Genomic DNA, 24,483 nt, shown 5'->3' on the forward strand with positions numbered 1-24,483 from the left:
AACGCTAAGTGAACCGGAAGTAGGAGTCTGTCGCACTCACTGCGCACGCTCACTCACCCGAGTCTGATTCTGAGAATGGCGGAGCTTGGGGAGGCGGACGAAGCGGAGTTACAGCGCCTGGTGGCCGCTGAACAGCAGAAAGCGCAGTTCACTGCACAGGTGAGAGGGCCGGGATCAGCCTTGGGAGTTGTAAGAAAAGGAAGGTGAAGTACAGGTCCCGGACCCGTGGAGCTCTGTATTACTGACGAAGTGGTGAGGCAACTGGAAGCTGGATCCCGGCTGTGACCCGGTCCCCTGCAGTAGTGCTCAGGTAGGGGATAGAACTTAAAAGCATGGGATCCTTACCAGCCAGGGGACCGTGTGGGCTCCCATCTGCCTCTGCCTTTTGAAGGCCACGTGCCAGGAGGCGAGACACCCACCCATTTTGTTTTGATTTCGTTGTCGCTTTCTGCCTCTGTGGATTGGTGAAGATCGTTTGCGATAATGTATTTGAAAATAGTGGGCACTAAAACATTATTGGAGAAAGCTCAGCTCTTAAGAATTCATTGCAGGACTGGGATTGTGGCTCAGCGGTAGAGCACTAGTCTAGCACGTGTGAGGCCCTGGTTCGATCCTCAGCACCACATAAAAATATTGTGTGTTCAACTACTTCTAAAAAAAAAATAAATGTTAAAAAAAAAATTCATTGCAAAGCAAGGGTTTTGTTTTGTTTTGGAGAACTTAAGGGGAGATTCAAACCCCAGCGTGGCCTTTGCTGGCTGCATGACCTTGGACATTATAATTAGAGTTATTTAGTACCTAGCCTCTCAATAATACCTCTGGTAAATGTTTATTTTGTCCCTTTTGCTGGGTAGTAGGAGGAGGCAATTATGCAGGAAGAGTAGCAAGAACCTATTAGAAATTTTTGGGTCTTGAATATTCTGAAAATGCACACATTTTCTGTGCCCATATATGCATTTTTTTCTGGAGAATGAATCCGTATTCTTAATGTTTCCATGGCCCCCACAATGTTAAGAACTAACATTGTCTTCAGGGCACAGGTTCTGAATGAGTGCTGCTACTTTCCTGTTTTTACCTTGTGCTGGCTGCCTTGGGGGATATTAAAGAAGGTATTAGCACTACCTGAGAATTTACCATCTGTAGGGATGAGGATCTGGGCCAAGTGGAGACATGTAACAAAGAGCCCAAAGTGATTTCCCATGGTTCATTGGTTGAAAGGATGGTTTTGTGAGGAAATTGAAAATAAAGAAGTAAGAGAGTGATCACTTAGGGTTATCTACAGACCCCAATGGTTAATATTTTTCTTCCCCCTTAGGTGCACCACTTCATGGAGCTATGTTGGGATAAATGTGTGGAGAAGCCAGGGAATCGCCTAGACTCTCGAACTGAAAATTGTCTCTCTAGCTGTGTGGACCGCTTCATTGACACTACTCTTGCCATCACCAGTCGGTTTGCCCAGATTGTACAGAAAGGAGGGCAGTAGGCCACCCCTTAAGAAAATGACAAAAGCAGTGGACTTATTATTAAGCAGATTGAAGTGCAAGTGGGGGAGGAATTGTCAACTGATTGTCAAGTCAGCATCAGGCTGTTACAAAGTTTGTTGGTGCTAAAAAGTAACAGATCGAATGTTCAAAAAGTGAAATTTTATTTATTTGGAATTCAGAAATTCCAGGTTGTATCACACCAGTTATTCAATAAACATGAATTCTCCAACTTTTTTTTTCCTTTAAATTTCATTTTAGGATTTAATATTGAGATATCTGGCAGGAACAATAGAAATAAACATGTTCCAAGGCTAGTAGTGCAAATAGGAGATGATAGGTTTTGAAGAGCTACCCTAAGCCATAGTTAAAAGGGTTGGAAGTAGATCAAAGTCAGCTTAAGGCATAGAAGAGAATCTGGAGTTGAAAGATGAATAACAAAACAGCTTTATTGCTTATACTTGACCAAGAAAAGATAAAACATGGAAAGGAAAAAAAAAAAAAAAAAAACAGGCAAAACATGTATTCCTTGGGAAAGAGATAAGCCTGCTAGTATGGTAGGAGGGAAAGGTCAAGACCCAAAGAGCCAACTTCCTGGAGGTGCCTTATTCTACTGGGCTCATTTTCCCAAATCTGTGCTTTCAATCAGTACTTAAGAGCACAAAACAATGCTAAAAAAATACACACTAATAACTCCTTCCAACAAAGACTTCAGTTGCTCCAAGAAGGTTAAGAGGTAGTAATTAAAAGACTCTTCTTACCCCCTATTAGGTTTCCACTTATGCCAAGGACAAAAAAATATATACCATGGAACATTGACAACTGAGTACCAAAGTATTAGTATTTCAAATAAATATCCCAAAAGGTAGCACCCACTCATAATCAAAGGATAGGGCACCTCTGGCCAACCATGTATTTTAAAACCAAGCATTTATTAGAAATTGTTCCATAAAGAGAACTAATTTTAGTAGTTAGAACTATAAAATAAACTTCATGGAATGTCATCATAGTTGTATTCTATTGCTGGTGTCTTAAATTGTCATGCTACCATGAAGTACTTCTCTATTACACATGGGGAAAGGCCAGGGAGATTAACTTAAGCTGCTCTAGAACTTACAACTGATTAATGGCAGAACTAAGACCAAAAGTCTTGAGTTTTTAAGCCTTTTTCTTAGCTCATAAAGTGACAATAAGGAAGAAAATGACAATATGCCACTTGACCTTTTCTCCCATAATGAAAAATTCACCTGTGTTCTGCCAGCCTTCTCTCAGTGATATTTTGGTTTCTGAAGAAATAACATAGTAGGGATCACAGTATGGCAAAGAGAAATAATGTGGTCTTTACTTGGTGCTTTAACTCAAAAAGGCAGAGTGGGAAGAAGTAGATATGTCCCTGAGAAGCCTGTTTCATTTTGGAACTGATTCAACTTAGTTTCAGGGAAAATCTAAATTCATTACTAGAATTAGAAACGAACAAGGATGACAAAGGGCTGGGAGTATAGCTCAGTGGTAGAGTGCTTGCCTAGCATGCATAAGACCTTGGGAACAATCCCCAGACTGGGGGGTGGGGACAATATTTAGACATTTAGATGGCTGTTGCTACCCTGAATCCCTTTCAGAGCATTATTAGCATAACTAATTCCTAATTCTTCCCCATTTGGTAGATGTTATGACAACTGAAGAAATAATTTTGAACACAAGTCTGTTTAGGCAATATACAGCAATGGAACTAGAAAACCATTTACTATTAAGTTACCATGTGTTACAAGTATACTAAGTGTAGCTATAGATCCTGTCCAGCAGGGAAATTTGGGAAAACCCTAGACTCTCTTTTAACAGTTGTCTTTGGATCTTAACATGAAACAGTTTGTTCTTAAGCCATTTTCTCATTAAATAAACCAGACCACAGTTGTGGGGTCAAAAAAACCCCAAGGATCAAAGCACCAAGGCTGAAGACAAATCAGTTAGGATACCTGCTGTATAAACATAGTGTTTGCTTTATCAAACCATTCTACTTAACACTGCTTTCCAATCAATCCCTCTTGATCTTAGCCCTCAGTTTCCCCAACTTCAACATTCCAATTGGTGTACCCAGGTCATTATTGGATTCAGCTTTCTGGGTTCTTTAATTTACTATATATGTCCTCTACACTAAATGTGATTAATTGCAAAAAAATAATCTCTTCAAGAAACCTTCATAACAAAATACCAGATTCCCTATTAACAAGAAAAGGGGATCAAGTTTAACAGGCCAAAACAGAAGACAGGAGTCTGTCAAAACATATAGATGGCACAAGACAGCTCTGACCTCAGACCCCCTGTGCTGAAGGAGTCACTGGCAAAACTCCAGGTGTAAGAGCTGTAAATAACCAGAGTCAAATGAGAAATACAAGAATGTTTCCCATTTAGTCATCCTCTGAGCTCTCCGCAGACCTTTCATCTGTAGCCACTTTCCAATTTGTGCGTTTGTTTGTCCTCTCCTGTATTTCATTGTTAACTACGGGGATATGGACATTTTTCTCTCTCTTTTTCCTTTTGGTTTTCTCATTGTCTCTTTCCTCACTCTCCTCAGAACTGCTGGATGCTGAATCATCTGACTGGGAAGTGTCACTTTCTGCCCCTACAAATAAAGCAGATTTTTTGAGAGACTTTTTCCTAGATTTTTTCTTGCGCTTATGTGGTTGTTTTCTTTTCCGGGTACTAGAAGCCCCAGTTTCTTCTGAGAACTCGCTTGAGGAATCTGCTGTTACATCTGTGGCTTCCTTCTTGCTTTTCTTCTGTTTTTTGTGTGATCTTTTTTTCTGCTTCTTTTTGTGAGATTTCTTTGACTTCTTATGTTTGCGGGATTCATGAGTAGATGATTTTACCTGGGGAGATGTTTTTTTCCCATTGGTAATATCTTGCTGATCACTACTAATAAGAGTTAAAAACAAACAAATAAAAAAAAAAAAAAAACAGAATCTTTTATGTAGAAAAGGTACACATAAACATTTTAATATTCTGCATTCTAGATAAGAAATTGTTAACATTTGAATTTTAAATCAATTTTGACAAAGGATTACTATGAGTCTTACACACTTACATTGAGTATTTGTTTCATCTTTAAAATGAAGATGAAAATTCTAATATTGTACCATATTGTACAGAATAGTTAAACACCAGTCTCCCCTTATCCATGGTTTCATTTTCTGTGATTTGTTGGCCAATCATAGGGCAAAAATACTAAATGGAAAATTTCAGAAATAAATATTCACAAGTTTTCAATTGCATGCCATTCTGAGTTGTATGATGAAATTCCTCACAGTCCCTCTTTGTCCCACTTGGTATGCAAATCACCTTGTCCAGCTACCCAACCCTTAGTCATTTAGAAGCCATCTGGGTTATCAGCTCTATCATGGTACAGCAGTGCTTATTTCAAGTAAACCTTATTTTACTTAACAGTGGCCCCAAAGCACAAGAGTAGTGATGCTGGCAGTTCAGATATACCAAAGAGAAGCCATAAAATGCTTCCTTTAAGTGAAAAGATAAAAGATAAAAGTTTGTTACAGGTACTTATTACGTGCAGGAAAAAAAAAAAGAGTAATATAGTGCTTGAGGTTCAGTACTATCTGAGATTTCAGGCATCCACTGCAGGTCTTAGAACACATCTACCATACATAGGGAAGGACTATTATATATAAAAATCAAAATATTTACAAATATGCCAAATATCAATCAAAAACAGACAAAATAGGGACTGCCTCCCAACCAAATCTTTTTTGTTGTTGTTGTTGTTGTTGTGGGGGCAGGAAACAGGGGCTTTCTATGTTGACCAGGCTGGTCTCACTTCCTGGGCTCAAGTGATCCTACTGCCTCAAACATCGGAATAGCTAGGACTAAAAGTATAAACCACCACACCTAATTCTAGCTACATTTTCAGTGGCAAATATTTTAAAAAATTAGGAAGGCAATTTATAATATAGACTGTTTATGCTACCTTAATTTTCAACTTCTTTTTCAGTAAACCTAATTACCTTACCTGTCTGTTTCAAACTCTTCAGGGTACAATTCTTTATAACCACTGTGACCCCATCTGTAAGGTGACACATTATATTGTTAAAGCAATGCATACATTTTGGGAAATTAAAAAGATTAATTTATGCCATATATACACATTCATACACATGGGACAAAGAAATTAGACATATAGTACAGCCATATCCTTATTATAGCTCAGTAATAGCTACATTTTCTGTATTGTACACTATCATTTCAGACACAAAGGATTCCTCTGTCCATTTGTAAAAGAATTATCCATTCTTTTTTAAGATACTGCTCTTTAGGTAAAAAGCACTTTCCCCCAAAAATAATGTCATTGGGGCAATTATTTTCTTAAATAACAGCAATTTAAAAATATTTATTGAAATATAATTCACATACCGAGAAATTTGCCCTTTCAAAATGTGGTGCCTCTAACCCATGACAACTATTAATCTGCTATCAATCTCTACTCATTTGCCTATCTTGGACATACCATGTAAAAATAAATCATGCCACTTTTTGTGTCTGGCTTTTCTTTCATCTTGCATAAGATTTAAGGTTCTTCTATGTTGTAGTACATATCAGTAATTCATTCCTCTTACTGCCAAAAATATATCCCCTTGTACAGATATCCCACATTTTGTTTATCAATTCATCAGGAAATATTTGGGTTTCTACTTTTTTGGCAATTATGAACAAAGCTGCTATAAACACCTGTGACCAGGTTTTTGTTAGGTCACTAATTCTCAAGTACATATTCTCAGGCCAAATACCATTAAAGATTATAAAAAAATTAATCACAAACCTGTCTGGCATGTTAGCTTCATAATCATATAGCTTCTTATTCCAGGATTTAGCTTTCAGAAAATCATCTTCCAGAGTCCCAGCAATTTCATTCTTTGGCCTCCAGTAGTCTCTTTGACTTTCTTCATCAAAACCATCACTACGCATCCGACTACAGAAGAAAACAGAACTTTTAGACTTCAAAACAATCTGTATGGTTACTTTATGAAGTATCATGCATAAAACACAGAACAGGCTGAGAGGAGGAAAAAAACAACCAAATATTGTTTAAAAAATAAAAATAGCATGTATTAGAAATTATCTGTTCATTTCTACTAACAGTTTCATCTGAAATGTCCTCCAAAGACCCATGAGTTGAGGCTTGATCCCCAGAATGACACTATTGGGAGGTAATGGAACCTTTAAGAGATGAGGCCTAGTAGAAGGTCTTTAGATCATTGGTGGGTGTGCCCTCAAGGAGAATAAGGGAAATCAGTCCTTCCTATTCTCTCCTTTTCTGCTTCGTGCACATGAAGTGAGCAATTTTGCTATACTATGCATTCTGGACATGACAAGCTACCTCACCTCAGGCACAAAGCAATAGCGCCAATCTACTATGAAACCTCTAAAACTATAAGCCAAAATAAATCTTTTCTCTTTAGAAATTAATCATCTCAGGTATGTTGTTATTGTAATAAAGCTAACAAAACTCTATTTATTTGTAAAGGCCAACAACAAATCTTAGGGCTGGGGTTGTGGCTCAGAATTGAATCCAGTGGCTCACAACCACTCAGCACCACATAAAAATAAATAAATAAAAAGGTTCATCCACAAAATATGTGTGTGTGTGTGTGTGTGTGTGTGGTTATACATATATAAACAATAACAAATCTTGACTGTTACTACTCCCATTATAGAGTATAGATGAAATCATTTTTGGACTGTGTCATGCTGTAGGCTCACTCACTAATTCTTCACCAGGAGGGCATGCAAAGTGAGAAGCACAGCAAAATCGCAGTTGGGGACATTTTACTCTAGAGATTCTGAAATACACCTCCTGCTCTTGCAAATCAGCAACTTGCTGTAATAAGGCCATAGTAACAATGGGAATAAGGACTAATCCATGGTAATATTGGGGCAGGAAAAAATGTTGATAACCACTGATCTGGCCTCTGCTTACAATCTCCACTAACCAGCCACTAAGCCACCTCATGAGTTATTAAAAATGTTTAAGGTTCTCCTACATGCCAGGCAGTACTGTTCTAGCTGGTAGGAACAGAACAGCAAATGACATTATCAGGATTCTTGTCCCTAAAAAGATTGTTTTAAAATTTATTCACTTTCAGTTGCAGCAAATCTAGGGGCTGAGACAGAAGGACTTCAACTTAGCAAGGTCCTAAGCAACTTCATGAGACCCTGTCTCAAAATAAAAAAAGGGATAGGAATGTAGCTCAGTGGTAAAGTGCCCCTGGGTTCAATCCCCAGTACTAAAAAAAAAAAAAAAAAAAGATTTACCATTCATTCACCATGACAGCATTAGGAGAAGTCTACTCCAAGAGAAATCGTTTTATTTGTGGATTGCCACTTGGAATTAACCAGTACAAAACAATCATTACCTGTACTAACTCTACTTCTGAATTCTCAAAGGACCACCTTCAGAAAGGAAAAAAAAAAAAAAAAAAACCCTGGCAGATATTTATTTATATTGTGACTGTCTTTTTCCCATGTACATCCTAAATACTTCTTACTTGAAGCTATTCACACATAGGTAATCATACACTGAAGTCCACATACTCCATAGGCATACATACTCTCCTTAAATATCTCATTATTAACTGTTAATTTCCACCACCACCCCCAAAAAAAGCTTTAGAAATCAGAATTATGACTTTATATTCATTTCTCTTAAACATAGCTCCTACACTTACAGGCATATGAGTGAAGCCTAAGAGATGTTCCAAGTTTCTCAGACATTCCTATACCTCCACAGATAAAAGAAAACTAAGCTTGTATAATCCTTCACATTCACACTCAAAATTATTACAAAGGAAATGTGGAAAGCTATTGATCTGGCAAAGACAGTAAGTAGATGGAGCAAAGAAAAAGGCTGAAAGAATGAAAAGTTAAAGGGAAATGAAATGATTGATTAATTAAATGACCAAAAGATTCCAATAGAAAACTGTAAGTTTAAAAACTATTAGACAAGGTCAGAATCTACGACCCTAAATATTTACAATTGTCCACAGCCAAATTTTTTTTAAGTTTTCCATTGCAAATAAGTATTGCTGGGCATAGTGGCACATGACTATAACCCAAGTGATTCAGGAGGCTTAGGCAAAAAGATCACAAGTTTGAGATCAGCCTTGGCAACTTAGTGAGACCTTTCTCAAATAAAAGATACAAAGGGTTGGGGATTTAGTTCAGAGGTAGAATGCCCACTGATATGGTTCAAGCCCCAGTACCACAAAATAAACTTGAATAAATTAAATGAAAAGGATTGGTATTCCAGCAATTCGGGACACAGAGGCAGGAGGATTTCCAGTCCAAGCCCAGCCTTGGCAACTTAGCAAGACCCTGCCTCAAAAAAAAAAAAAAAAAATGCTGGGAATGTAGCTCAGCTGTAGGAGTAAGAAATTTTAGAATAAGTACTAGCATGTGTGAGGCCCTCAATTCAATCCCCAGCACTGGAAAAAAAAAAAAAAAAGGCAAATAAATACAAAGTGTCTAGCATATGGAATATGGATCACAGTCATTATCTTTATGTTTGGGTGTAGATTTGTGAAAAAGGGAAGGCTTAATATAACTCACATGACTGAATTTATCTATCTTAACATATCAAAATATTTTTAAGCAAAAGTTGATGATTATTAAGAAGATGAGAAATATTCTGGTTCTCAGAGCTGCAACTTCACCTTGAACTGCTGGGTAACATTTTCCTTTTCGTCCCCTGGTAAGCATCCTCCATCTGTTTCTCTAGTTCTCTTATTTTCCACATATCCGACTCCTCCTGAATCTAGATTTATTTTTAAAAGGAAAGAAACAAAAATAAGTCACTAAAAATAACACTTTACATTGCAGAAAAGTATCTGAAAATACAGTCTGCACTAATTACAGGTTACAGACTGGACTATGATCAGGCACCTAGAAAATAAATTCTGGCTTCTCTAGAAAGTGGCTGAACAATTTAATAGATGAAATCTCAAGTATGTAGAATTCTACAGCAACAGAACTTTTTAACCCCTGCATAATCAGACTTACTACCCTACCAATTTTACAATTGTGCTGCAATTAACAAATAACAACAATTTCTAAGATACAACATAATTTTAACTACATAATCTCAATTGACTCGTAAGCAACTTTATGAGGAAAACAAGGCAGGTATCATTATTACGTTTTACTGAGAAAAAACAAAAGCTCAGAGAAAGTAAAAAAAAAAAAAAAACTAAAATTTCTAAGCCAAGACTCTTTTGACATTATAATTCTTGTCAAAAACAAAAACAGTATGGTTGCTAGAGAATTTCCTAGAAAGCAAAGTACAACTGCCCACGAACAAGAACACATTTTATTTCTAATTTCTCCTGCATAATTGTTTTAAATCTGTGCTAGGTTTATCATTTTTAGCTACCACTCTCAAATCTTAAGTCCCCCATACAACTAGAAGTAGGTTAACACAATTGCACATCAGCATAAGTAGCAGTTATAACCTCACCCACAATTAAAAACTCAAGTGATCTGATAGTGGTATTATTTATGATAAAACCAATGGTACAATTTACTGAAGAACACTAAACTAGGGGTCTTGGCCCCTCCTTTTCATTATATGTACTCTCCTAGGTGACCTTATCTACCTACTCTTATGACCTCTATCATTTATCTACATATCAATTTTCATTTATGTCCATTCCCAACTTTTCTCCTTTCTTCCAAATTCAAACTTTCAATTGTAAGCCCCACACTATAAAATGGTCAAAACCAAACTAAATAAAGTTCTCATCATATTTATCTTTCATTGTTATTGTTCCCTGTTTTAATTAATGGGACCATCATTATCATCTACCTAGTCACACACACTGATTCCACTCTTATCACTATCATCCCATCAGTCTCCAAGACTTTTGGACTGTATCTCCTAAATTGCTCTTCTGATCCCTACAGTCACTGCTTTCATTCAAACCCTCATCATCTCTCACCTGGAACACTATATTCATTTCCTCAATGATCCCTCTACTGTTTCTCCCATCTGATTTATTCCCTACCCAGTTAATAAATCATCTTTCTAAAATACAAATATAATCATGTCATGCCCTGCTGAAAATATTTGATGGCTTTTTTATTGCTTTGAGGTAAAAGTGTAATTTCTAAACATCACAAACTAACCCTAATTTGCCATTCAGATCTTATCTAATACTATATTCCCTATTTTCTAGATGCACACCAAGTGATTCATGCCCTTTTTTTTTTTTTGGTGGTACTGGGCATTGAACCCAGGGCTTTGCACATGCTAGGAAAGTACTCTACTACTGAGCTACGGCTGCAGCCCATGCCTTATTGTTTCCATAGATGATACTCTGTTCAGAATGACCTTCTATATCAAATAAAATTATAGCAATTCATCAAGAACCAGTTAAAATATCAGCAGTTCAAATACATTCATTCTGCAGGAACTTTTCTAATTTCCCAAGGCAGAGTTCAATATTCCTTCTTCAGTGCTCTAACACACTTTGTAACTGTCTCTACTAAATAGTACTTACCAAACTGTACTGTAATTATCTATTGATTCATACTGGTACTTCCCAACTGTGCCAGAATAATGCTTAGTGTACTACATGGGCTAAGAGTTGAGCAATGACTAGGATGTACCTCCCACCTTATTGTGAGCATCTGTATGCCTGATGACATTCCTCAGGAGGACTTTCCCCAATGGAACCCGAGACATTCTTCAATCTGAAAGGAATAAATAAATAACACTTAATAATCTCTTTGATTGTCTCATCTTTTGTTAAATTTTATAAAGAAGTATGAGGTAAAAGAAAGATCACTGAACTAGAAGTCAAAGGTCCTGAGGAATAGTTTTTCCTTCACCATTAAAAGAAAGAAATATCTGATCACAATTAATATAAGGATATAAAGAAATAATGCACATTAAAGTCCTTTAAAACTCTGTAAGACTGCACAAAATTAAGTGCTTTCATAGGCTCAGATTTATTTAATCTTCACAACTCTACGCTTTAATAAGGCAAATAGCTGTCCCTCAGTATCTACAAGGGATTGGTTCCAGGACCCTGAAGATATCAAAATCCAAAGATGCTCAAGTCTCTAATACAAAATGGAGTAGTATTTACATTTAGCCTATGTACATCCTTCTGTATACTTTAAATCATCTCTAGATTACTTATAATACCAATACAATGCAATGTAAATAGTTGCTAAAGTGTATTCTTTAGATAATAACAACAAGAAAAACATCTGTACAGGTTCAGTACAGAGGCAATTTTTTTCTCAATATTTTCAATTGGCTGTTGGTTGAACCCGAAAACGCGAAGATGCGGAACAGAGGATACCGAAGGGCCGACTGCATCTCCATTCCTATTTTGTAGATGAAGTTCCCTTAAAAAGTCGTAACTTGCCCCAGGCCTCATAATCCCAGGCAAACGATGTGTGTCAATGTCCAGTTTAGAAATCAAATCTCGAATCCCAAAATTAGTTTGCGATGAAGCAAATACCTAGATTTAAGAGTGTCAGAAACCACAAAAGTCAACAGTAACAAAAACTGATGCCTAAAAACATCAAATGCAAAGATGGGTTTAATTTCTTAATTCGGGGCCTTTTATTTTCTATTCTGTATGGAAGTTTCCAAAAACTAGATGACAAAGCTATGCACATGTGCAGCTAGCAGGGGCTTTGTGTAACCACCCCAACGCTCACTCACCCCTCGATCCTGAGGAAATCAGGCATCTTGTTAGTGTGAGACGAAGAACCACTCCATTACAAGATCTCCTCCGACCCAGGAAGCCAAGGAGTCAGGGCTCAAAGGCAGCTCTGCAGCTTCACCCGAGTCCTTCGTGAAACGTAGCCTTCCCACCGGTTATTCTGCCCTCACCCGTGGCCCAGGCCACGGCTGCCTTCCCCCAGCCCAGATCTCTCTCCCGGACTGAGACCAGAGGGAGCGCCGGTACGGAATCCGGACCGCCGGGCTGACCCAAGCATGCCCCGCTCACACTCTGCTGGGATAGCCCCCCGGAGTAGGGTTTCACTCCCCAGAAAGGATGAAGACGCTCGGGATGGGTACGACCTTCCGTTGGGCCCCAAAAGTGTCTAGGGTGCTTGAAATGGGGGTTGAGGTTTCCAAGTGGAAAACAGAGAAAATACCCCCATCTTTGTCACCGGGGTCCCTGTCCCCCAGCGGCCTTGGAGCTCCCGGTGTTTTTCCCTCCAAACGCCCGCCCCACACAAATACACACAAACACACCCATACCGTGCGCCGTAGCCTCGCGTGGCGGGGGCGGGGGGAGGAAGCGATCTGGGAGAAAAAGGAGGAGGCTTCCCTTCCAGGCCGGAAGTCGTGCTCGCGAGAAATCTTTCCTTCCTATCGGAGACCCAAGACTCCCTCTGGGAGGGTTTCCTGGGCACTCTAGGGGCCGACGCCTACGGAAAGGAAGCAGGCGCTTTCTTGGAAGAGAACACCGGTCTGGTCCAGCTGAAGTGCAAGCCCGGCACCACAAGGGGGACATTCCGGAACTGCATGTAAAGAGACCTTCTCTGGCTGGAGCTTCCCGGGCTTAATTACAAGTTGTACCGTCTGGTTACCGTGGTAACAGGCGTCGCGGTTAGTCTAGGAACCGAGAGAAGAGGTGGGTTCCCAAGCTTTTGGAATGATTGTTCGTTGGGTTTGGTTGTCTATTTAATCTAACCCTAATGTAGTATTCAAAGACTCTAAGCCTCCTCTTTTCCTCATTCTGTGGACGCTATGAGACACCTCTCCAGTAGGAAGAGGGTAGGGGGACCAGGAGGGTTATCTCAAGAGATAGAAATATTATTACTCTTATGTAATGTTTACCAAGTGTTCCAGCTTCTGTATTTTAAGGAGCTAATTATTTAATCCTGACATTCATTGTCAGAGATAGGAGTTATCTTCATTTTGAGTAGAATAGAGACATATTTACATTTCTTACTCAAGGTCACATAGCTAGCAGGAGATAGAATTAAGATTAGAATCTATGCATACTGGCTCAGAGTCCTTGATCTTAACCACTAAACTACACTGAGGATTAAGAAGATCTCATGTGGACCTTACCCCACACACAAACTTGTCTATTTCAGTACTGGGGAGGCTCCAGTCAACCAATATTCAGGTGTTGGAATCACCTAGATCACCAGAAAACCCAGACAGAAGATGACTGCTATGCTCACTTAGGGTTTGTGAAGGTCTAGGTAGAGGTAAGGCCTTATCTGAGAGGTCAACTTAAGAATTTAGGAAGGGATGTAGAATAAGGAAATGATAAAGTCGTGCTGGGCCACAATCTTTTAGACACAGGTGTTAAGGTTAGCTTACCTTAACTTCACCAAAAAAATTCCTGATGAGTTCCCCCTCCCCTAATAAAAATAAATAAGTCAATAGTTACACAGACAGTTTTTTCTTTAAGTTATATCTTTCCACAGGCTTTAGAGGCCTATTTTACTATCAATCATGAAGACATCCTCAAAAGGTCTACTCACCCAGCTTACTCAGTTCTGGACCCTTCTAGATGATCTAGCTGAAAATGACCCTGAGGGCTATAAAAACTTTATTGAACAAGAGCTGAACGAGGGAAAACAGCTATGTGCTGGCCCAGAACCACAGTTCTGTGTACAGACCAGGATGCTGGTATGTATGTAGAGTTAGTGCTAGGGATGGGGAGGTCTTGAATGAATGAATGATCCTGGAATAACCAAAGAATGAATACCTTACCCTTAGCAATTGTTATTTTCATACAAGAAAACTTGATGAAATCTGCCTTTTTAAATAGAAAATGGAACATAGTGTGGAAGATTGTGTTGAAGGAGTAAGAATGGGAAATTCATACTTGATATGTTTTGGAAATCTCAAAATGAGTCACTTTTTCTGCTAGAAGGAAAAGATGATGTAGTGATTTAATAGAGAATTGTAAAGTTGAATCTTTTTCAAATAAAGAACTTATTTAAGATATGAAGTGGTGAAATGGGGTCAAATGCACCTAGATCAACCGCTTAGATAAATTCTCCCTTCTGCTGTGAAGTGTTTTTGGGGAGGGAACAGCAGCTAGATTCATGCTGAAAAAGTCAAGAGCTTTGGGAAAATCAAGTATAATTTATCAAACATGGTTTTAATACATGGAATGACTTAGTGCCTAAAATTCCCCCTCTTCCAGCTTTATTGTGAGTTGCTTTGAGGATATTATCAAAACCTAAGTTAAGAAAACTAAATTTTTAAGGTTTTGAGACATCAAAATTATTTGCTTTCCAGAAACCAAAAGAAAAAATGCTTTTTATCAACCTTTGTCAGTGGAAAAGGATCCCTGCTCCCAAATCACTCACTCATCCAGTACCTCTAATTGTTGGCAGACCAGAAGACATCTCTGAGACATCAGGTACAATGGGTTAAAGGAGAGAAAACATATTTTTAAAATTTTACTGGGAATTAGCATGGATCAGAGTTTACTTGGTAAAGGCATTTCAAGTAAAATATTTTATTTGATCATAACATAATTAATGTCAGGGCTGGGGTTGTGGCTCAGCGGTAGAGCGCTCGTCTAACACGTGCAAGGCCCTGGGTTCGATCCTCAGCACCACATATAAATAAATAAACAAAATAAAGGTGTTGTGTACAACTAAAAATAAATAAATAAATATTAAAAAAATAACATAATTAATGACAAATGAATTACCATGCAAATTTAACACTGTTCAAATTTCCTAATAATATGAGCCACTTTTAACCCATATGAAGATGCTAAGCAATGCCTTCATTGGAATTTTGTGTATATAATGCTATTGTGATTGGATCTGAAAAATACAGACTTTATTGGGAATATAGTTTAATATATAACCTGACACTATCATGAGAGAAAGAATTTATCTTCACTTTATACCCTCTGAATTACACACAGATACTTACACAGTCATCGATGTTGCCTACAATCCTGATATTCTCCAGACAGCAGAAAAGGACCAAGTGAAAAAAGATCAGTTAGTAAAGATGACTATGAAATGCATTGAAGAACAACTTCAATTCACTCTCTCACACACTTACCATATTACCAAATTCAGAATAAAAGGAAGCATTCAAAGAACAAAACAAAATCTAATGGGAATACAGGCTGAATGCACAGATTTAAAAGAGAGAATGAGAAAGGGTAAGTAGATGAATATAAATCAAAATCTAAACTTTTGATTTAAAATTTTCTTGCAACCTGTGTATGTTTTGCAATCTAGAAGTCTTCAATGATGAGAAACTTAAAAGAAAAATATAAAAATTAGATATTAGAAATGTTAAAGAATCCATGAAGACTTCTAAATTGTTCAACCAGATTTTTTTTTTTTTTGGTTTGGATGCACTAGGGAGCAGACATAGGAGCTCCCATACTTGGCAAGGCTTCTATCACTGACCTACATCCCCAGATTCTTTTGGCTTAATATTCCTAAACTAATTTAACTGCAGCTTTATCTTCCATTTCAGCTAACAATACATATCTTGCAGCTCAAACCTGATAGCATTTTGTAATTTTTATCTCTCCTCCTTTTTTTTTCATAAAGAACATAGTCTTGGACAGATAAGTAGCAGTACTGTGAGCAATCCAGATCAATTTCCTCAGCTGTTACTGCCCAAAGACCAAGTTTCAGGCAAAGCGGGACGTTTGATAGAAGAGATTTCTAGTACTGAAATACAGGTGGAGATGAAGACACCAGTCTATGAATTAAAAATTGTGAAGGATCAGAATGAGAAACCTCTGAAAATTGAATTAAAAGTTGAATTACCTGGTATTAATTCAGTGTCTCTCTGTGACCTTAGCGTTTCTGAGGTAAGTTCAGAAGGTAATATGGTAGTCCCTAGATATCCATGGGAGATTGTTTTCATGAACTCCTACAGTTACCTAAATTCAAGGATGCTCAAGTCCCTTATATGAAAATATTATAGTTATATTAAATTTGTATATAACCTATGGGAGTACCCTATGCACATCTTCCTATATACTTTCAATCATCCCTAGATAACTTATAAACCTAATACAATGGAAATCCTACGTAAGTAGTTGTGCATTAGCTTTGTTACTATAACAATTTCCTGAAATAATCAACTTTCAAAGAAAAATGAATGATTCACAGTTTCAAAAGGTCCCATCCATGATCAATTGATCCTATTTTTAGACTTGTGGCAAGGCAGCACATCACAGCAGGAGCATGTAGCAGAGCAAAACCACTCATCTTATAGTGATAGGGAAAAAGAAAGTACCCAAGGTCCAGTCTGCTTCAGGGGCATGCCTCAATGACATAAAGACCTGCCACTAGGCCCTATCTTCTAAAGGTTCCACCGCCTTACTTCCCACTAGCTGCTTCCCTGGGGAGCAGTCCTTTACACATGAACCTTTGGGGGATACTTAAGATCCAAATTATAGCAAGTAGTTGAACTATCTTGTTTCAGAAATAATGAAAAGAACAAAAGCCTATTACATGTTCAATAAAGATGCAGTCATCATTTCCAATGAATTCTACATTTCCAGTCCAAGATAAAATTGAATCCATGGATGCAGAACCTTTAGATTCAGAGGGTCAGCATTCTCTGTTATGAACTTCAGAATTTCAGGGGCTTACCATTTGCTCAGGTTTATCAGCTATACCTGTTCTGCTCCATGAGTCTGTCACATTCCGAGATCCAGATGGAGTAATTACCATCTGAGATATTCCATTCTTGTGGTAGAGGAAAAGTAGAAATGGTAACCCATGCAATGGGGCTAAAACTTCCATTCAGACAGTATGGATCACTTCTGATTGCATTGCATTAGCCAAAGTACAAGGCCAAATCTTCCAATCAGTAAGACTGGGTAAAGACAGAAGTCCCTGGCAGGAATGATTCTCTTATAAAGAGCAGATAATTGAGGACTCGGGAAATAGCTCAGTGGTAAAGTTTACCATGCATGAGGCCCTGAGTTCAACCCCCAGCACCACACAAAAAAAAGTATGAATAAACTTATGCTGGTTGTAGTGGTACATACTTGTAATCCCAATAGCTTGGGAGCCTAAAGCAAGAGGATCACAAGTTCAGAGCCAGCCGCAGAAACTTTGTGGAGACCCTGTCTCAAAATTAAAAAAAAAAAAATTAAAAGGCTAGAGATATGGCTCCTGGATTAAATCCCTGGTACAAAAAAAAAAAAAAAAAGGCAGATAATTGGAAACATTCCTACAGTCTGTCACTCTACCCTGATCAGATATTTGTTCCTCTGCTCAAGGAAAACACATCTATTCCCAGTATCAGGCTCTAAAGTACAGGATTTTGCCATTGTAATCTGTGTTGCTCCTGAATCACAGCCTGAAGACATAACAAGTTATTTATTCCTCCAGCCCCATCCACTGTATAATGTGGAATGGGGAGAGGAAAGCCATAATTTACAGTGTAAGTTCAGAAATGGGAAAAATGAGACTCACTGATGTTACCTGGTGCACAGCAATTCTGAAATACTAGTAGGCGAACCCTGTGAAGGCCCTTTACGTGAAGGTGAAGGATATTCTTAGCTCCCCAGTTTCATGATCTTCAGCTCCAGATGCAGGAGGGTTTTTTTTCCTTCTCCATTATCCACCTTGGCTGTATCTTAAATATTATAGACTATGCCTTTCTCGTGTGCTGAGCAGCTTTCTCAGCCTGACCTGCTCATGAAGTGTCAGAGGCCCAGAGGATATTTAAAATTTTGAAGTCAGTTCCTTTTAGTCCAAGTTGTTTTTGTTTTGCTTACATTCAGTGCACACCCACAATTCCTTTTTACACATGCCCATGTTTCAAAACCTATCTCTTGAGACTTAATTGCTGTCATTTTAGCCAAATGAAAGGATTTACTGAAGTCTACCTTAATCCACTCAAGAGGTTTTAACAGCAGGCATAAAGATCTGTGATTTAATCTTATCTCTAAACTGTCAAAATCAGGCTTTGTTAATAAAAATTTCTCAATTTTTATCCTTTATTGGCTGAAAACAAAAATATGTTCAATTTTTCAGTTTTCAATTATTAGAAATTTTGGGCTCCTATGTATTCTCTTTCAATTCTACTTGCAACATGGGTGTTGTGGTTTGGATGCCCCCAAAGCTCACTTGTGAGACAATGCAATCAAGTTCAGAGGAGAAATGATTGGGTTGTGAGAGTCTTAACCCAATCAGTGAATTAATCATCTGATAAGGATTAACTGAGTGGTAACTGAAGGCTGATAGGGTGTGGCTGGAGGAGGTGGGCATTAGGGGCGTGGCTTTGGGTATATTTTTTTGTATCTGGAGAGTGGAGTCTCTCTCTCCCCTTCCTGATGTGAGCTGCTTCCCTCTATCATACTCTCCTGCCATGATGTTCAGCCTCACCTCAAGCCTTGAGGAATGGAGCCAGCCTTCTATGGACTAAGACCTCTGAAACCGTGAGCCTTCAAATAAACTTTTCCTCCTTACAGTTGTTCTGGTCAGATCCTTTAGTCACAGCAGCAAAAAAAGCTGACTGAAACACTGCGCAATTATTTTCTATACTAATTTTTCCTGTAATATCTTGTGAAATACAGAGCATAAGAATGGCATATTCTAGCAGGGCACAGTGGTGCATGCCTGTAATCCCAGGAGATTGGGAGGCTGAGGCAGGAGGATTGCAAATTCAAAGCCAGCCTCAGCAAAAGCAAGGCACTAAGCAACTCAATGAGACCCTGACTCTAAATAAAATACAAAATAGATCTGGGGATGTGGCTCAGTGGTCAAGTGCCTCTGAGTGAAATCCTGGGTAGCTCCCCGACCCCAAAAAAAGAATGGCGTATTTTAAAATATTCTTTTTAAGATGTAGCCAAGGTGGATACTGCATAGCAAAATACTTCCCAACAGATCATGAAAAACAATGAACTAGGGAGCTAAGGAATAAAGAAATATTTTAAGGAACCTAAGATGCTAACATTCTACTTCCCATTTCATCTAAATCCACCAATTCATTAGGTATATTATTTGTCTTCCAAATGATCATGATAGATTCACTAAGAGCTTTATCACTGTGAAACATCTTTCAAGTCCAAGTAAGTTTCCTTGCTGTTTTCTGGTTGACTCTTAAAACAATACCACATAATTTAGTATGGCAATATCCTACTTCTAGTACTCTATCAGTTAACATCTGACATACTGAGCAGCAATAACAATCTCAAAATGTCAGGAATTTACACCAGAAATTTTATTGCTCATTATAAGTCACATGGCAATAAAGTGATTCTCCTCTTATAGACGTGAATAACTGGGAGCAAAATCCACAGCATAAACTTTAACCAGGAAATATTTCTATTTTCACCTTTTAATAATCTCTCAATTTATTATTCTTAGGATGATTTACTGATCGAGGTCTCTGAAAAGTACAGATTACATCTGAATCTTCCAGAATCTGTTAATATTGAAATGACTACTGCAAAATTTATCAAAGAGAAATCTACGTTAATGATCATGATGCCACTGGTATAAAACAGCTGCACTATGTTTGGGATTTTTTAATGCTATAAGTCATGTAAATTATAGATAAAGAGGTAGTGGTTTAAATATTAATTACATATTTTTAAGAGGTCACTTTGATGTATTGACATTTTGCCTTCAGCTGTTTTATCTATTTTTCACTCACTTTTTCTTCTCAAATAAAGTTGTCATCAACGCCAAACTATTAAAAACAGTGAATCCATGAGGTACTTATTTTAAAAATAATTGAGTTGACCTTAATAACTTAAATATTTGGGGGGAAAATTCTCATTATTTCCAAATAGCATGTAGGAAATCTTGTCTTACTGCTTGAAAAAATTTCTTTTAAAATCTCTAGCAAAGTTTTACATTAGGAAAAACTACCAGACTGTGCAAAGTTTTCTAAAACCAGGATAGGCTTTAGTAAAGTTTCCTCCAGCAATAAAGATACAGGGCCAAATATAATACTCAAATCTATGCATCTATGAACTTGTGTACTTCAGTTAAACAGCCATCCAATCAGACCTTTTAATATCAGGTATGGACTTGTCTGTTAATGGATACAGTGATGCAGTAATAGTAATGATGTTATTGCTCATCATAAGCAGAATAGATCCATCTCTAATTTGAGGGAAAAAGTTGATTTTAGGAAAAGTACCTTTCTCCCCAGAAATGAAGTAATGTACATTTGTGTGTATGTGTGTGTATGTGGTGGTGATGCTGGGGATTGAACCCAGGACCTTGTGCATGCAAAGCAAGCACTCTACCAACTGAGCTACACCCCCAGCCCTGAAGTAATATATTTTCAACTTCCATTAATCTAAGGTGTCAGATACAATCTGATATAGCAATATGCACATCAAATTTTGAACATTCCTTAATCATCTTTTCTAGATAAAACAGCTTCTTTAATTATTACAAAGTCTATAAATTTTAAAACCTTTAACTTTAGAAACTAATGTTGTATAGATAAAAGAAATAATTTGTGTGATGTTAAGCAAATATAATTTTCTTAAACCTGGCCTGGATTTGAATTCTATTAGCAATACAAAAATTTATCTTCTGAAAAGTTTCAGCAGTGATATCATGCCCTAAAATTAACAAACCTATTAAATTGTTATTTCTCAAAACATTTGGAATGCCTTCACCATATCTTTTCTTCTACAAAAACAGTCAAAATGTATTTTCTAGGAAATCCTCCTAACCACAAGGAACTGACTGAATCTCTCCTTTTGCACTCAGTACACACGTGCTTGTTGCATCACTATATCTGTGTACTCATTAATAAAATGCATATCAACAGCTAATATATTTAATAATACAATGTTAAATTTACATTCTTGATAGTTTCTTAAATATCACTCATATCTTAATGGATTTTATATTAAGAAAAATACTTTTGCCTCCTCCTTCCTACAAAAAAGCACTATGTTCCCAGAAAGGGCATTAATAATGAAATATGTGCTGGCTTAAATTTGAATCTTATTAAGATATAACACCTTTATTTTATTTGTTTGTTTTTATGTGGTGCTGAGGATCAAACCCAGCACCTCACACTCTACCACTGAGCCACAACCTCAACCCCTTTATTAAGACTTCTTTTAGAATGAAATTATGTCATTTGCTGGTAAATGGATGGAACAAGAGTCTACCATGTTAAGCCAATCCCCAAAAAAACAATAGCCAAATGTTCTCTGATATACAGATGCTAACACACAATAAGGGGGTGGAAGGGAAGAATTAGAAGTTCACTGGATTAGACAAAGGGAAATGAAGGGAAGGGAGGGAGGTTGGGAATAGCAAAGAGAGTAGAATGAATTCAACATAACTTTCCTATGTTCGTATATGAATGAATACATAACAAGTATAATTCCATATCATATACAACTACAAGAATGGGAAGTCATACTCCATGTTATGTATATCATAATACATTCTACTGTCACATAAAACTTAAAAGGAACAAATAAAAAGAAAAAAAGATTTCTTCCATTTCTTCTCAAAATTTGAAATTTAAAGAGTAAGTTTTTCTACAAATTTAGTTTTAGGTCCCTTATCAGTAGTGATTATGATTTCCCCATATATTCCAACTCATGCGTTAATAGGTAATGACTTTCCTTTGCAACATATTCCTATTGTCTCTCACACAGTTACTCCTTTTATAGAATATGCTTCAGGATACCATAACCTTAACTCACAAACCTCAGAATTGAGACTAAATTATTAAACAGAGCCAGATCTCACTTTCTTTCCATTTTGATAATAAGTACCATGTCTGAACACAGGCTGCTTCAGTAACTTCTTAAGCTTAAAGACTTGGCTATCCTCCTAAACTCAGACCTTTACCAATTTATCTGTATTGAGAGTTTATGAGTATATAGCTGACACTGAAACTTAAATCATTTTTTAAAAATTCCCAAAAGATGAAAAATTAGACCACACACATTGAAAACAAAGTTTAATTTTAAAACAATCTAATTTAAACCAAAATCCATGACTTTTTCTTTTCTAGCTTTCTTCTTTTAGTTCTGGTAAGATAGATATACTGAGTCCAGATTTAGATTATAGCTGAGATTAATTTTTAACTCAGAACAACTTTTTATTATATGGGAACTTTTTATTTTTCTTTCAAGGGAACAACAGAGCCATAAGCATTAGCAAAGAATAAATTATCTTTGAAATTTCTTGTTTGAACCAAATTTGGCTCATACTAATTTTGGTCCCTTGTGATAAACTTGTTCTTTTTGCATAATCTTCAACCTGAAATTACTAAATACTGTGAAAAATCAGAATAATATGTTGAATTATTTTCATAATAATATAGCAAGGTGAATGTTTGAGGAATATATAGAGTATCACTTATGCACCATATAATAAATGAACATTCAGAAACAGATTCAACACTGAAATACTTAAAGCAAATTTCAGGGGATAGTTGCACATATTACATATACAAGGAAGCACTGGTCAGGTTTATTTTAAGTAGTTATAATAAATAATTCCAAACATTTATTAAAACGTGTCAATTCAATAGAAAGTCTGGAACTATGATAAAGTTCCCAATTCATTTTTATTGTTCTGGATAGCATATCCTCCTCCTCTCCAAGAGAAAGGCAAAATAATAAAGTTGAAAAAAGTATTTAGACTGATAAGGTAGCCATAATTAATTTTTTCTCTCAAATAGGATTTCAGGGCTATCTTATTTTACATGAGACAATGCTAGGGTAGGGAAAAAAACGACTATATTAACCATTTTTACTTTATCCAAACAAATTATCATTTTGTTTTAGACATCATTTATATTTATTTTTTCAGGCAGGGACTGAATACATTGTCCAGGTTGGTCCCAAACTCCTGAGCTCAAAAGATCCTCTAGTGGAGCCAGGGAAGAGTCCCTGGGTTATTAACCTCCGAACTTAGTGCCTGCCAGTGTGAGTGGGTGTGTGAGGGAGAGCATGCCTGCTTGGGTAGGCACAGGTGCTAAGCAGCTGTGGTTGCCCCATATTCTGACTTAAAAGCAGTTTGACTTTGTAGAGTTACTTATGTCATTGTAATGATTTCACTTTTAACTGTGACATTTTTATCAAATGTGTGAATAAATACATAAAGATTGGTACAAGGACTGGGGATGTGGCTCAAGCAGTAACGTGTTCACCTGGCATACATAAAGATTGAAAAATAAATATTAAAAAAATTCTCTCTCTCTCTCTCTCTCTCTCTTCAAAAAAAAAAAAAGATCCTCTAGCCTCCTGAGTAGCTGGGACAACAAGGGTAACAACGGTGCCTGGCTTGGGCTTCATTTTTTAGCATTCTAAACAAATCACCAGTGTATCCCTTCTCTTTTCAGACAGGACTTGCTGATAAATGGAGTTTGGCACACCTCCAACTTTAGTAACCATATTTTACATATGTACACTTATTCCGTATATATTCCATAATTATTTCATAGTTTTCCAGTTATTTGAATAATAAATCCTGATAACTAAGTTCATTTGCAATCAACTCTCAGTTAATCTTAGAAAATTCTACCTCCACAACTTCTTTTTTTTCTTTTTTTGGTGGTGTTGGGGATTGAATACCCATGGCTTTGTGCATAGGAGGTAAGCACTCTACCAACTGAGCTATATCCCCAGCCCTTCCACAACTTCTTAATTGTATTAAAATTTTATAAGCATGTTCTTTTATTTGGAAGTAACTATAGAATTCTACTTTCAGAATTACACATTTAAGTTGTTTAAATAAATACCCACATAAATTCTCATTTATACCAAGAAATGATTTATATTTATATCGTAAGAGGGGGAAAATCATTTCATTTAGAGATTCATAGAAAAATAAAGACCAACCAGTGAAGAGGTGTAAAAAAATGTGGACTCTTAAAGTTTCAGCTATTTTCCCTGAAGTTCTATACCCTTCCCATGAATGATAAACCAAAACCAAGTTCATATAATAGAAAATTTTGAACCAGTGTTAAAAATTCTAAAATAAAGCTTGATTCAGTTCAGATCTTTCTCTT

At 37.0% G+C, this 24,483-nt stretch overlaps 3 protein-coding genes and 1 non-coding gene across 10 annotated transcripts; 2 read left to right on the forward strand and 2 right to left on the reverse strand.

The window, feature by feature from the left end:
* Positions 1-3: 3 nt before the first annotated feature.
* Positions 4-1,713, forward strand: Timm8b (translocase of inner mitochondrial membrane 8 homolog B). The gene is made up of 2 exons (XM_046465786.2): positions 4-159; positions 1,316-1,713. The coding sequence occupies exons 1-2, from the start codon at positions 76-78 to the stop codon at positions 1,481-1,483; spliced, it is 252 nt and encodes an 83-aa protein (XP_046321742.1). The 5' UTR covers positions 4-75; the 3' UTR covers positions 1,484-1,713.
* Nkapd1 (NKAP domain containing 1) lies at positions 1,629-12,895 on the reverse strand. Of its 6 annotated transcripts, none has more exons than XM_046465750.2 (6): positions 12,763-12,895; positions 11,155-11,231; positions 9,197-9,297; positions 6,307-6,456; positions 5,500-5,553; positions 1,629-4,394 (listed from the first exon to the last, which is right to left on the reverse strand). In XM_046465750.2, the coding sequence occupies exons 2-6, from the start codon at positions 11,221-11,223 to the stop codon at positions 3,887-3,889; spliced, it is 882 nt and encodes a 293-aa protein (XP_046321706.1). In that variant the 5' UTR covers positions 11,224-11,231; positions 12,763-12,895; the 3' UTR covers positions 1,629-3,886. The 6 variants fall into 6 exon arrangements, with proteins under 6 accessions (XP_046321706.1, XP_058442301.1, XP_046321720.1 ...); XM_058586318.1 differs by having other exon boundaries at positions 11,148-11,231; positions 12,763-12,786; XM_046465764.1 differs by lacking the exon at positions 12,763-12,895 and adding an exon at positions 12,217-12,756 and having other exon boundaries at positions 1,629-4,391.
* A 12-nt stretch (positions 12,896-12,907) lies between these two features.
* Positions 12,908-23,714, forward strand: Pih1d2 (PIH1 domain containing 2). Of its 2 annotated transcripts, none has more exons than XM_046465718.2 (6): positions 12,908-13,138; positions 13,947-14,151; positions 14,770-14,893; positions 15,413-15,658; positions 16,059-16,324; positions 19,845-23,714. In XM_046465718.2, exons 2-6 carry the CDS (start codon positions 13,975-13,977, stop codon positions 19,977-19,979), a joined length of 948 nt encoding a protein of 315 aa, XP_046321674.1. In that variant the 5' UTR covers positions 12,908-13,138; positions 13,947-13,974; the 3' UTR covers positions 19,980-23,714. The 2 variants fall into 2 exon arrangements, with proteins under 2 accessions (XP_046321674.1, XP_046321684.1); XM_046465728.2 differs by having other exon boundaries at positions 12,913-13,138; positions 14,033-14,151.
* Positions 20,680-20,752, reverse strand: Trnaa-ugc (transfer RNA alanine (anticodon UGC)). The gene has a single exon. It is a non-coding gene; the product is annotated as a tRNA-Ala (tRNA).
* Positions 23,715-24,483: the final 769 nt, after the last annotated feature.

The sequence above is a fragment of the Marmota monax genome, unplaced genomic scaffold (genome assembly GCF_021218885.2).
Source record: "Marmota monax isolate L192 unplaced genomic scaffold, Marmota_monax_Labrador192_F-V1.1 WCK01_AAM20220418_F8-fsc00045, whole genome shotgun sequence".
In the NCBI taxonomy this organism is placed as follows: domain Eukaryota; kingdom Metazoa; phylum Chordata; class Mammalia; order Rodentia; family Sciuridae; genus Marmota; species Marmota monax.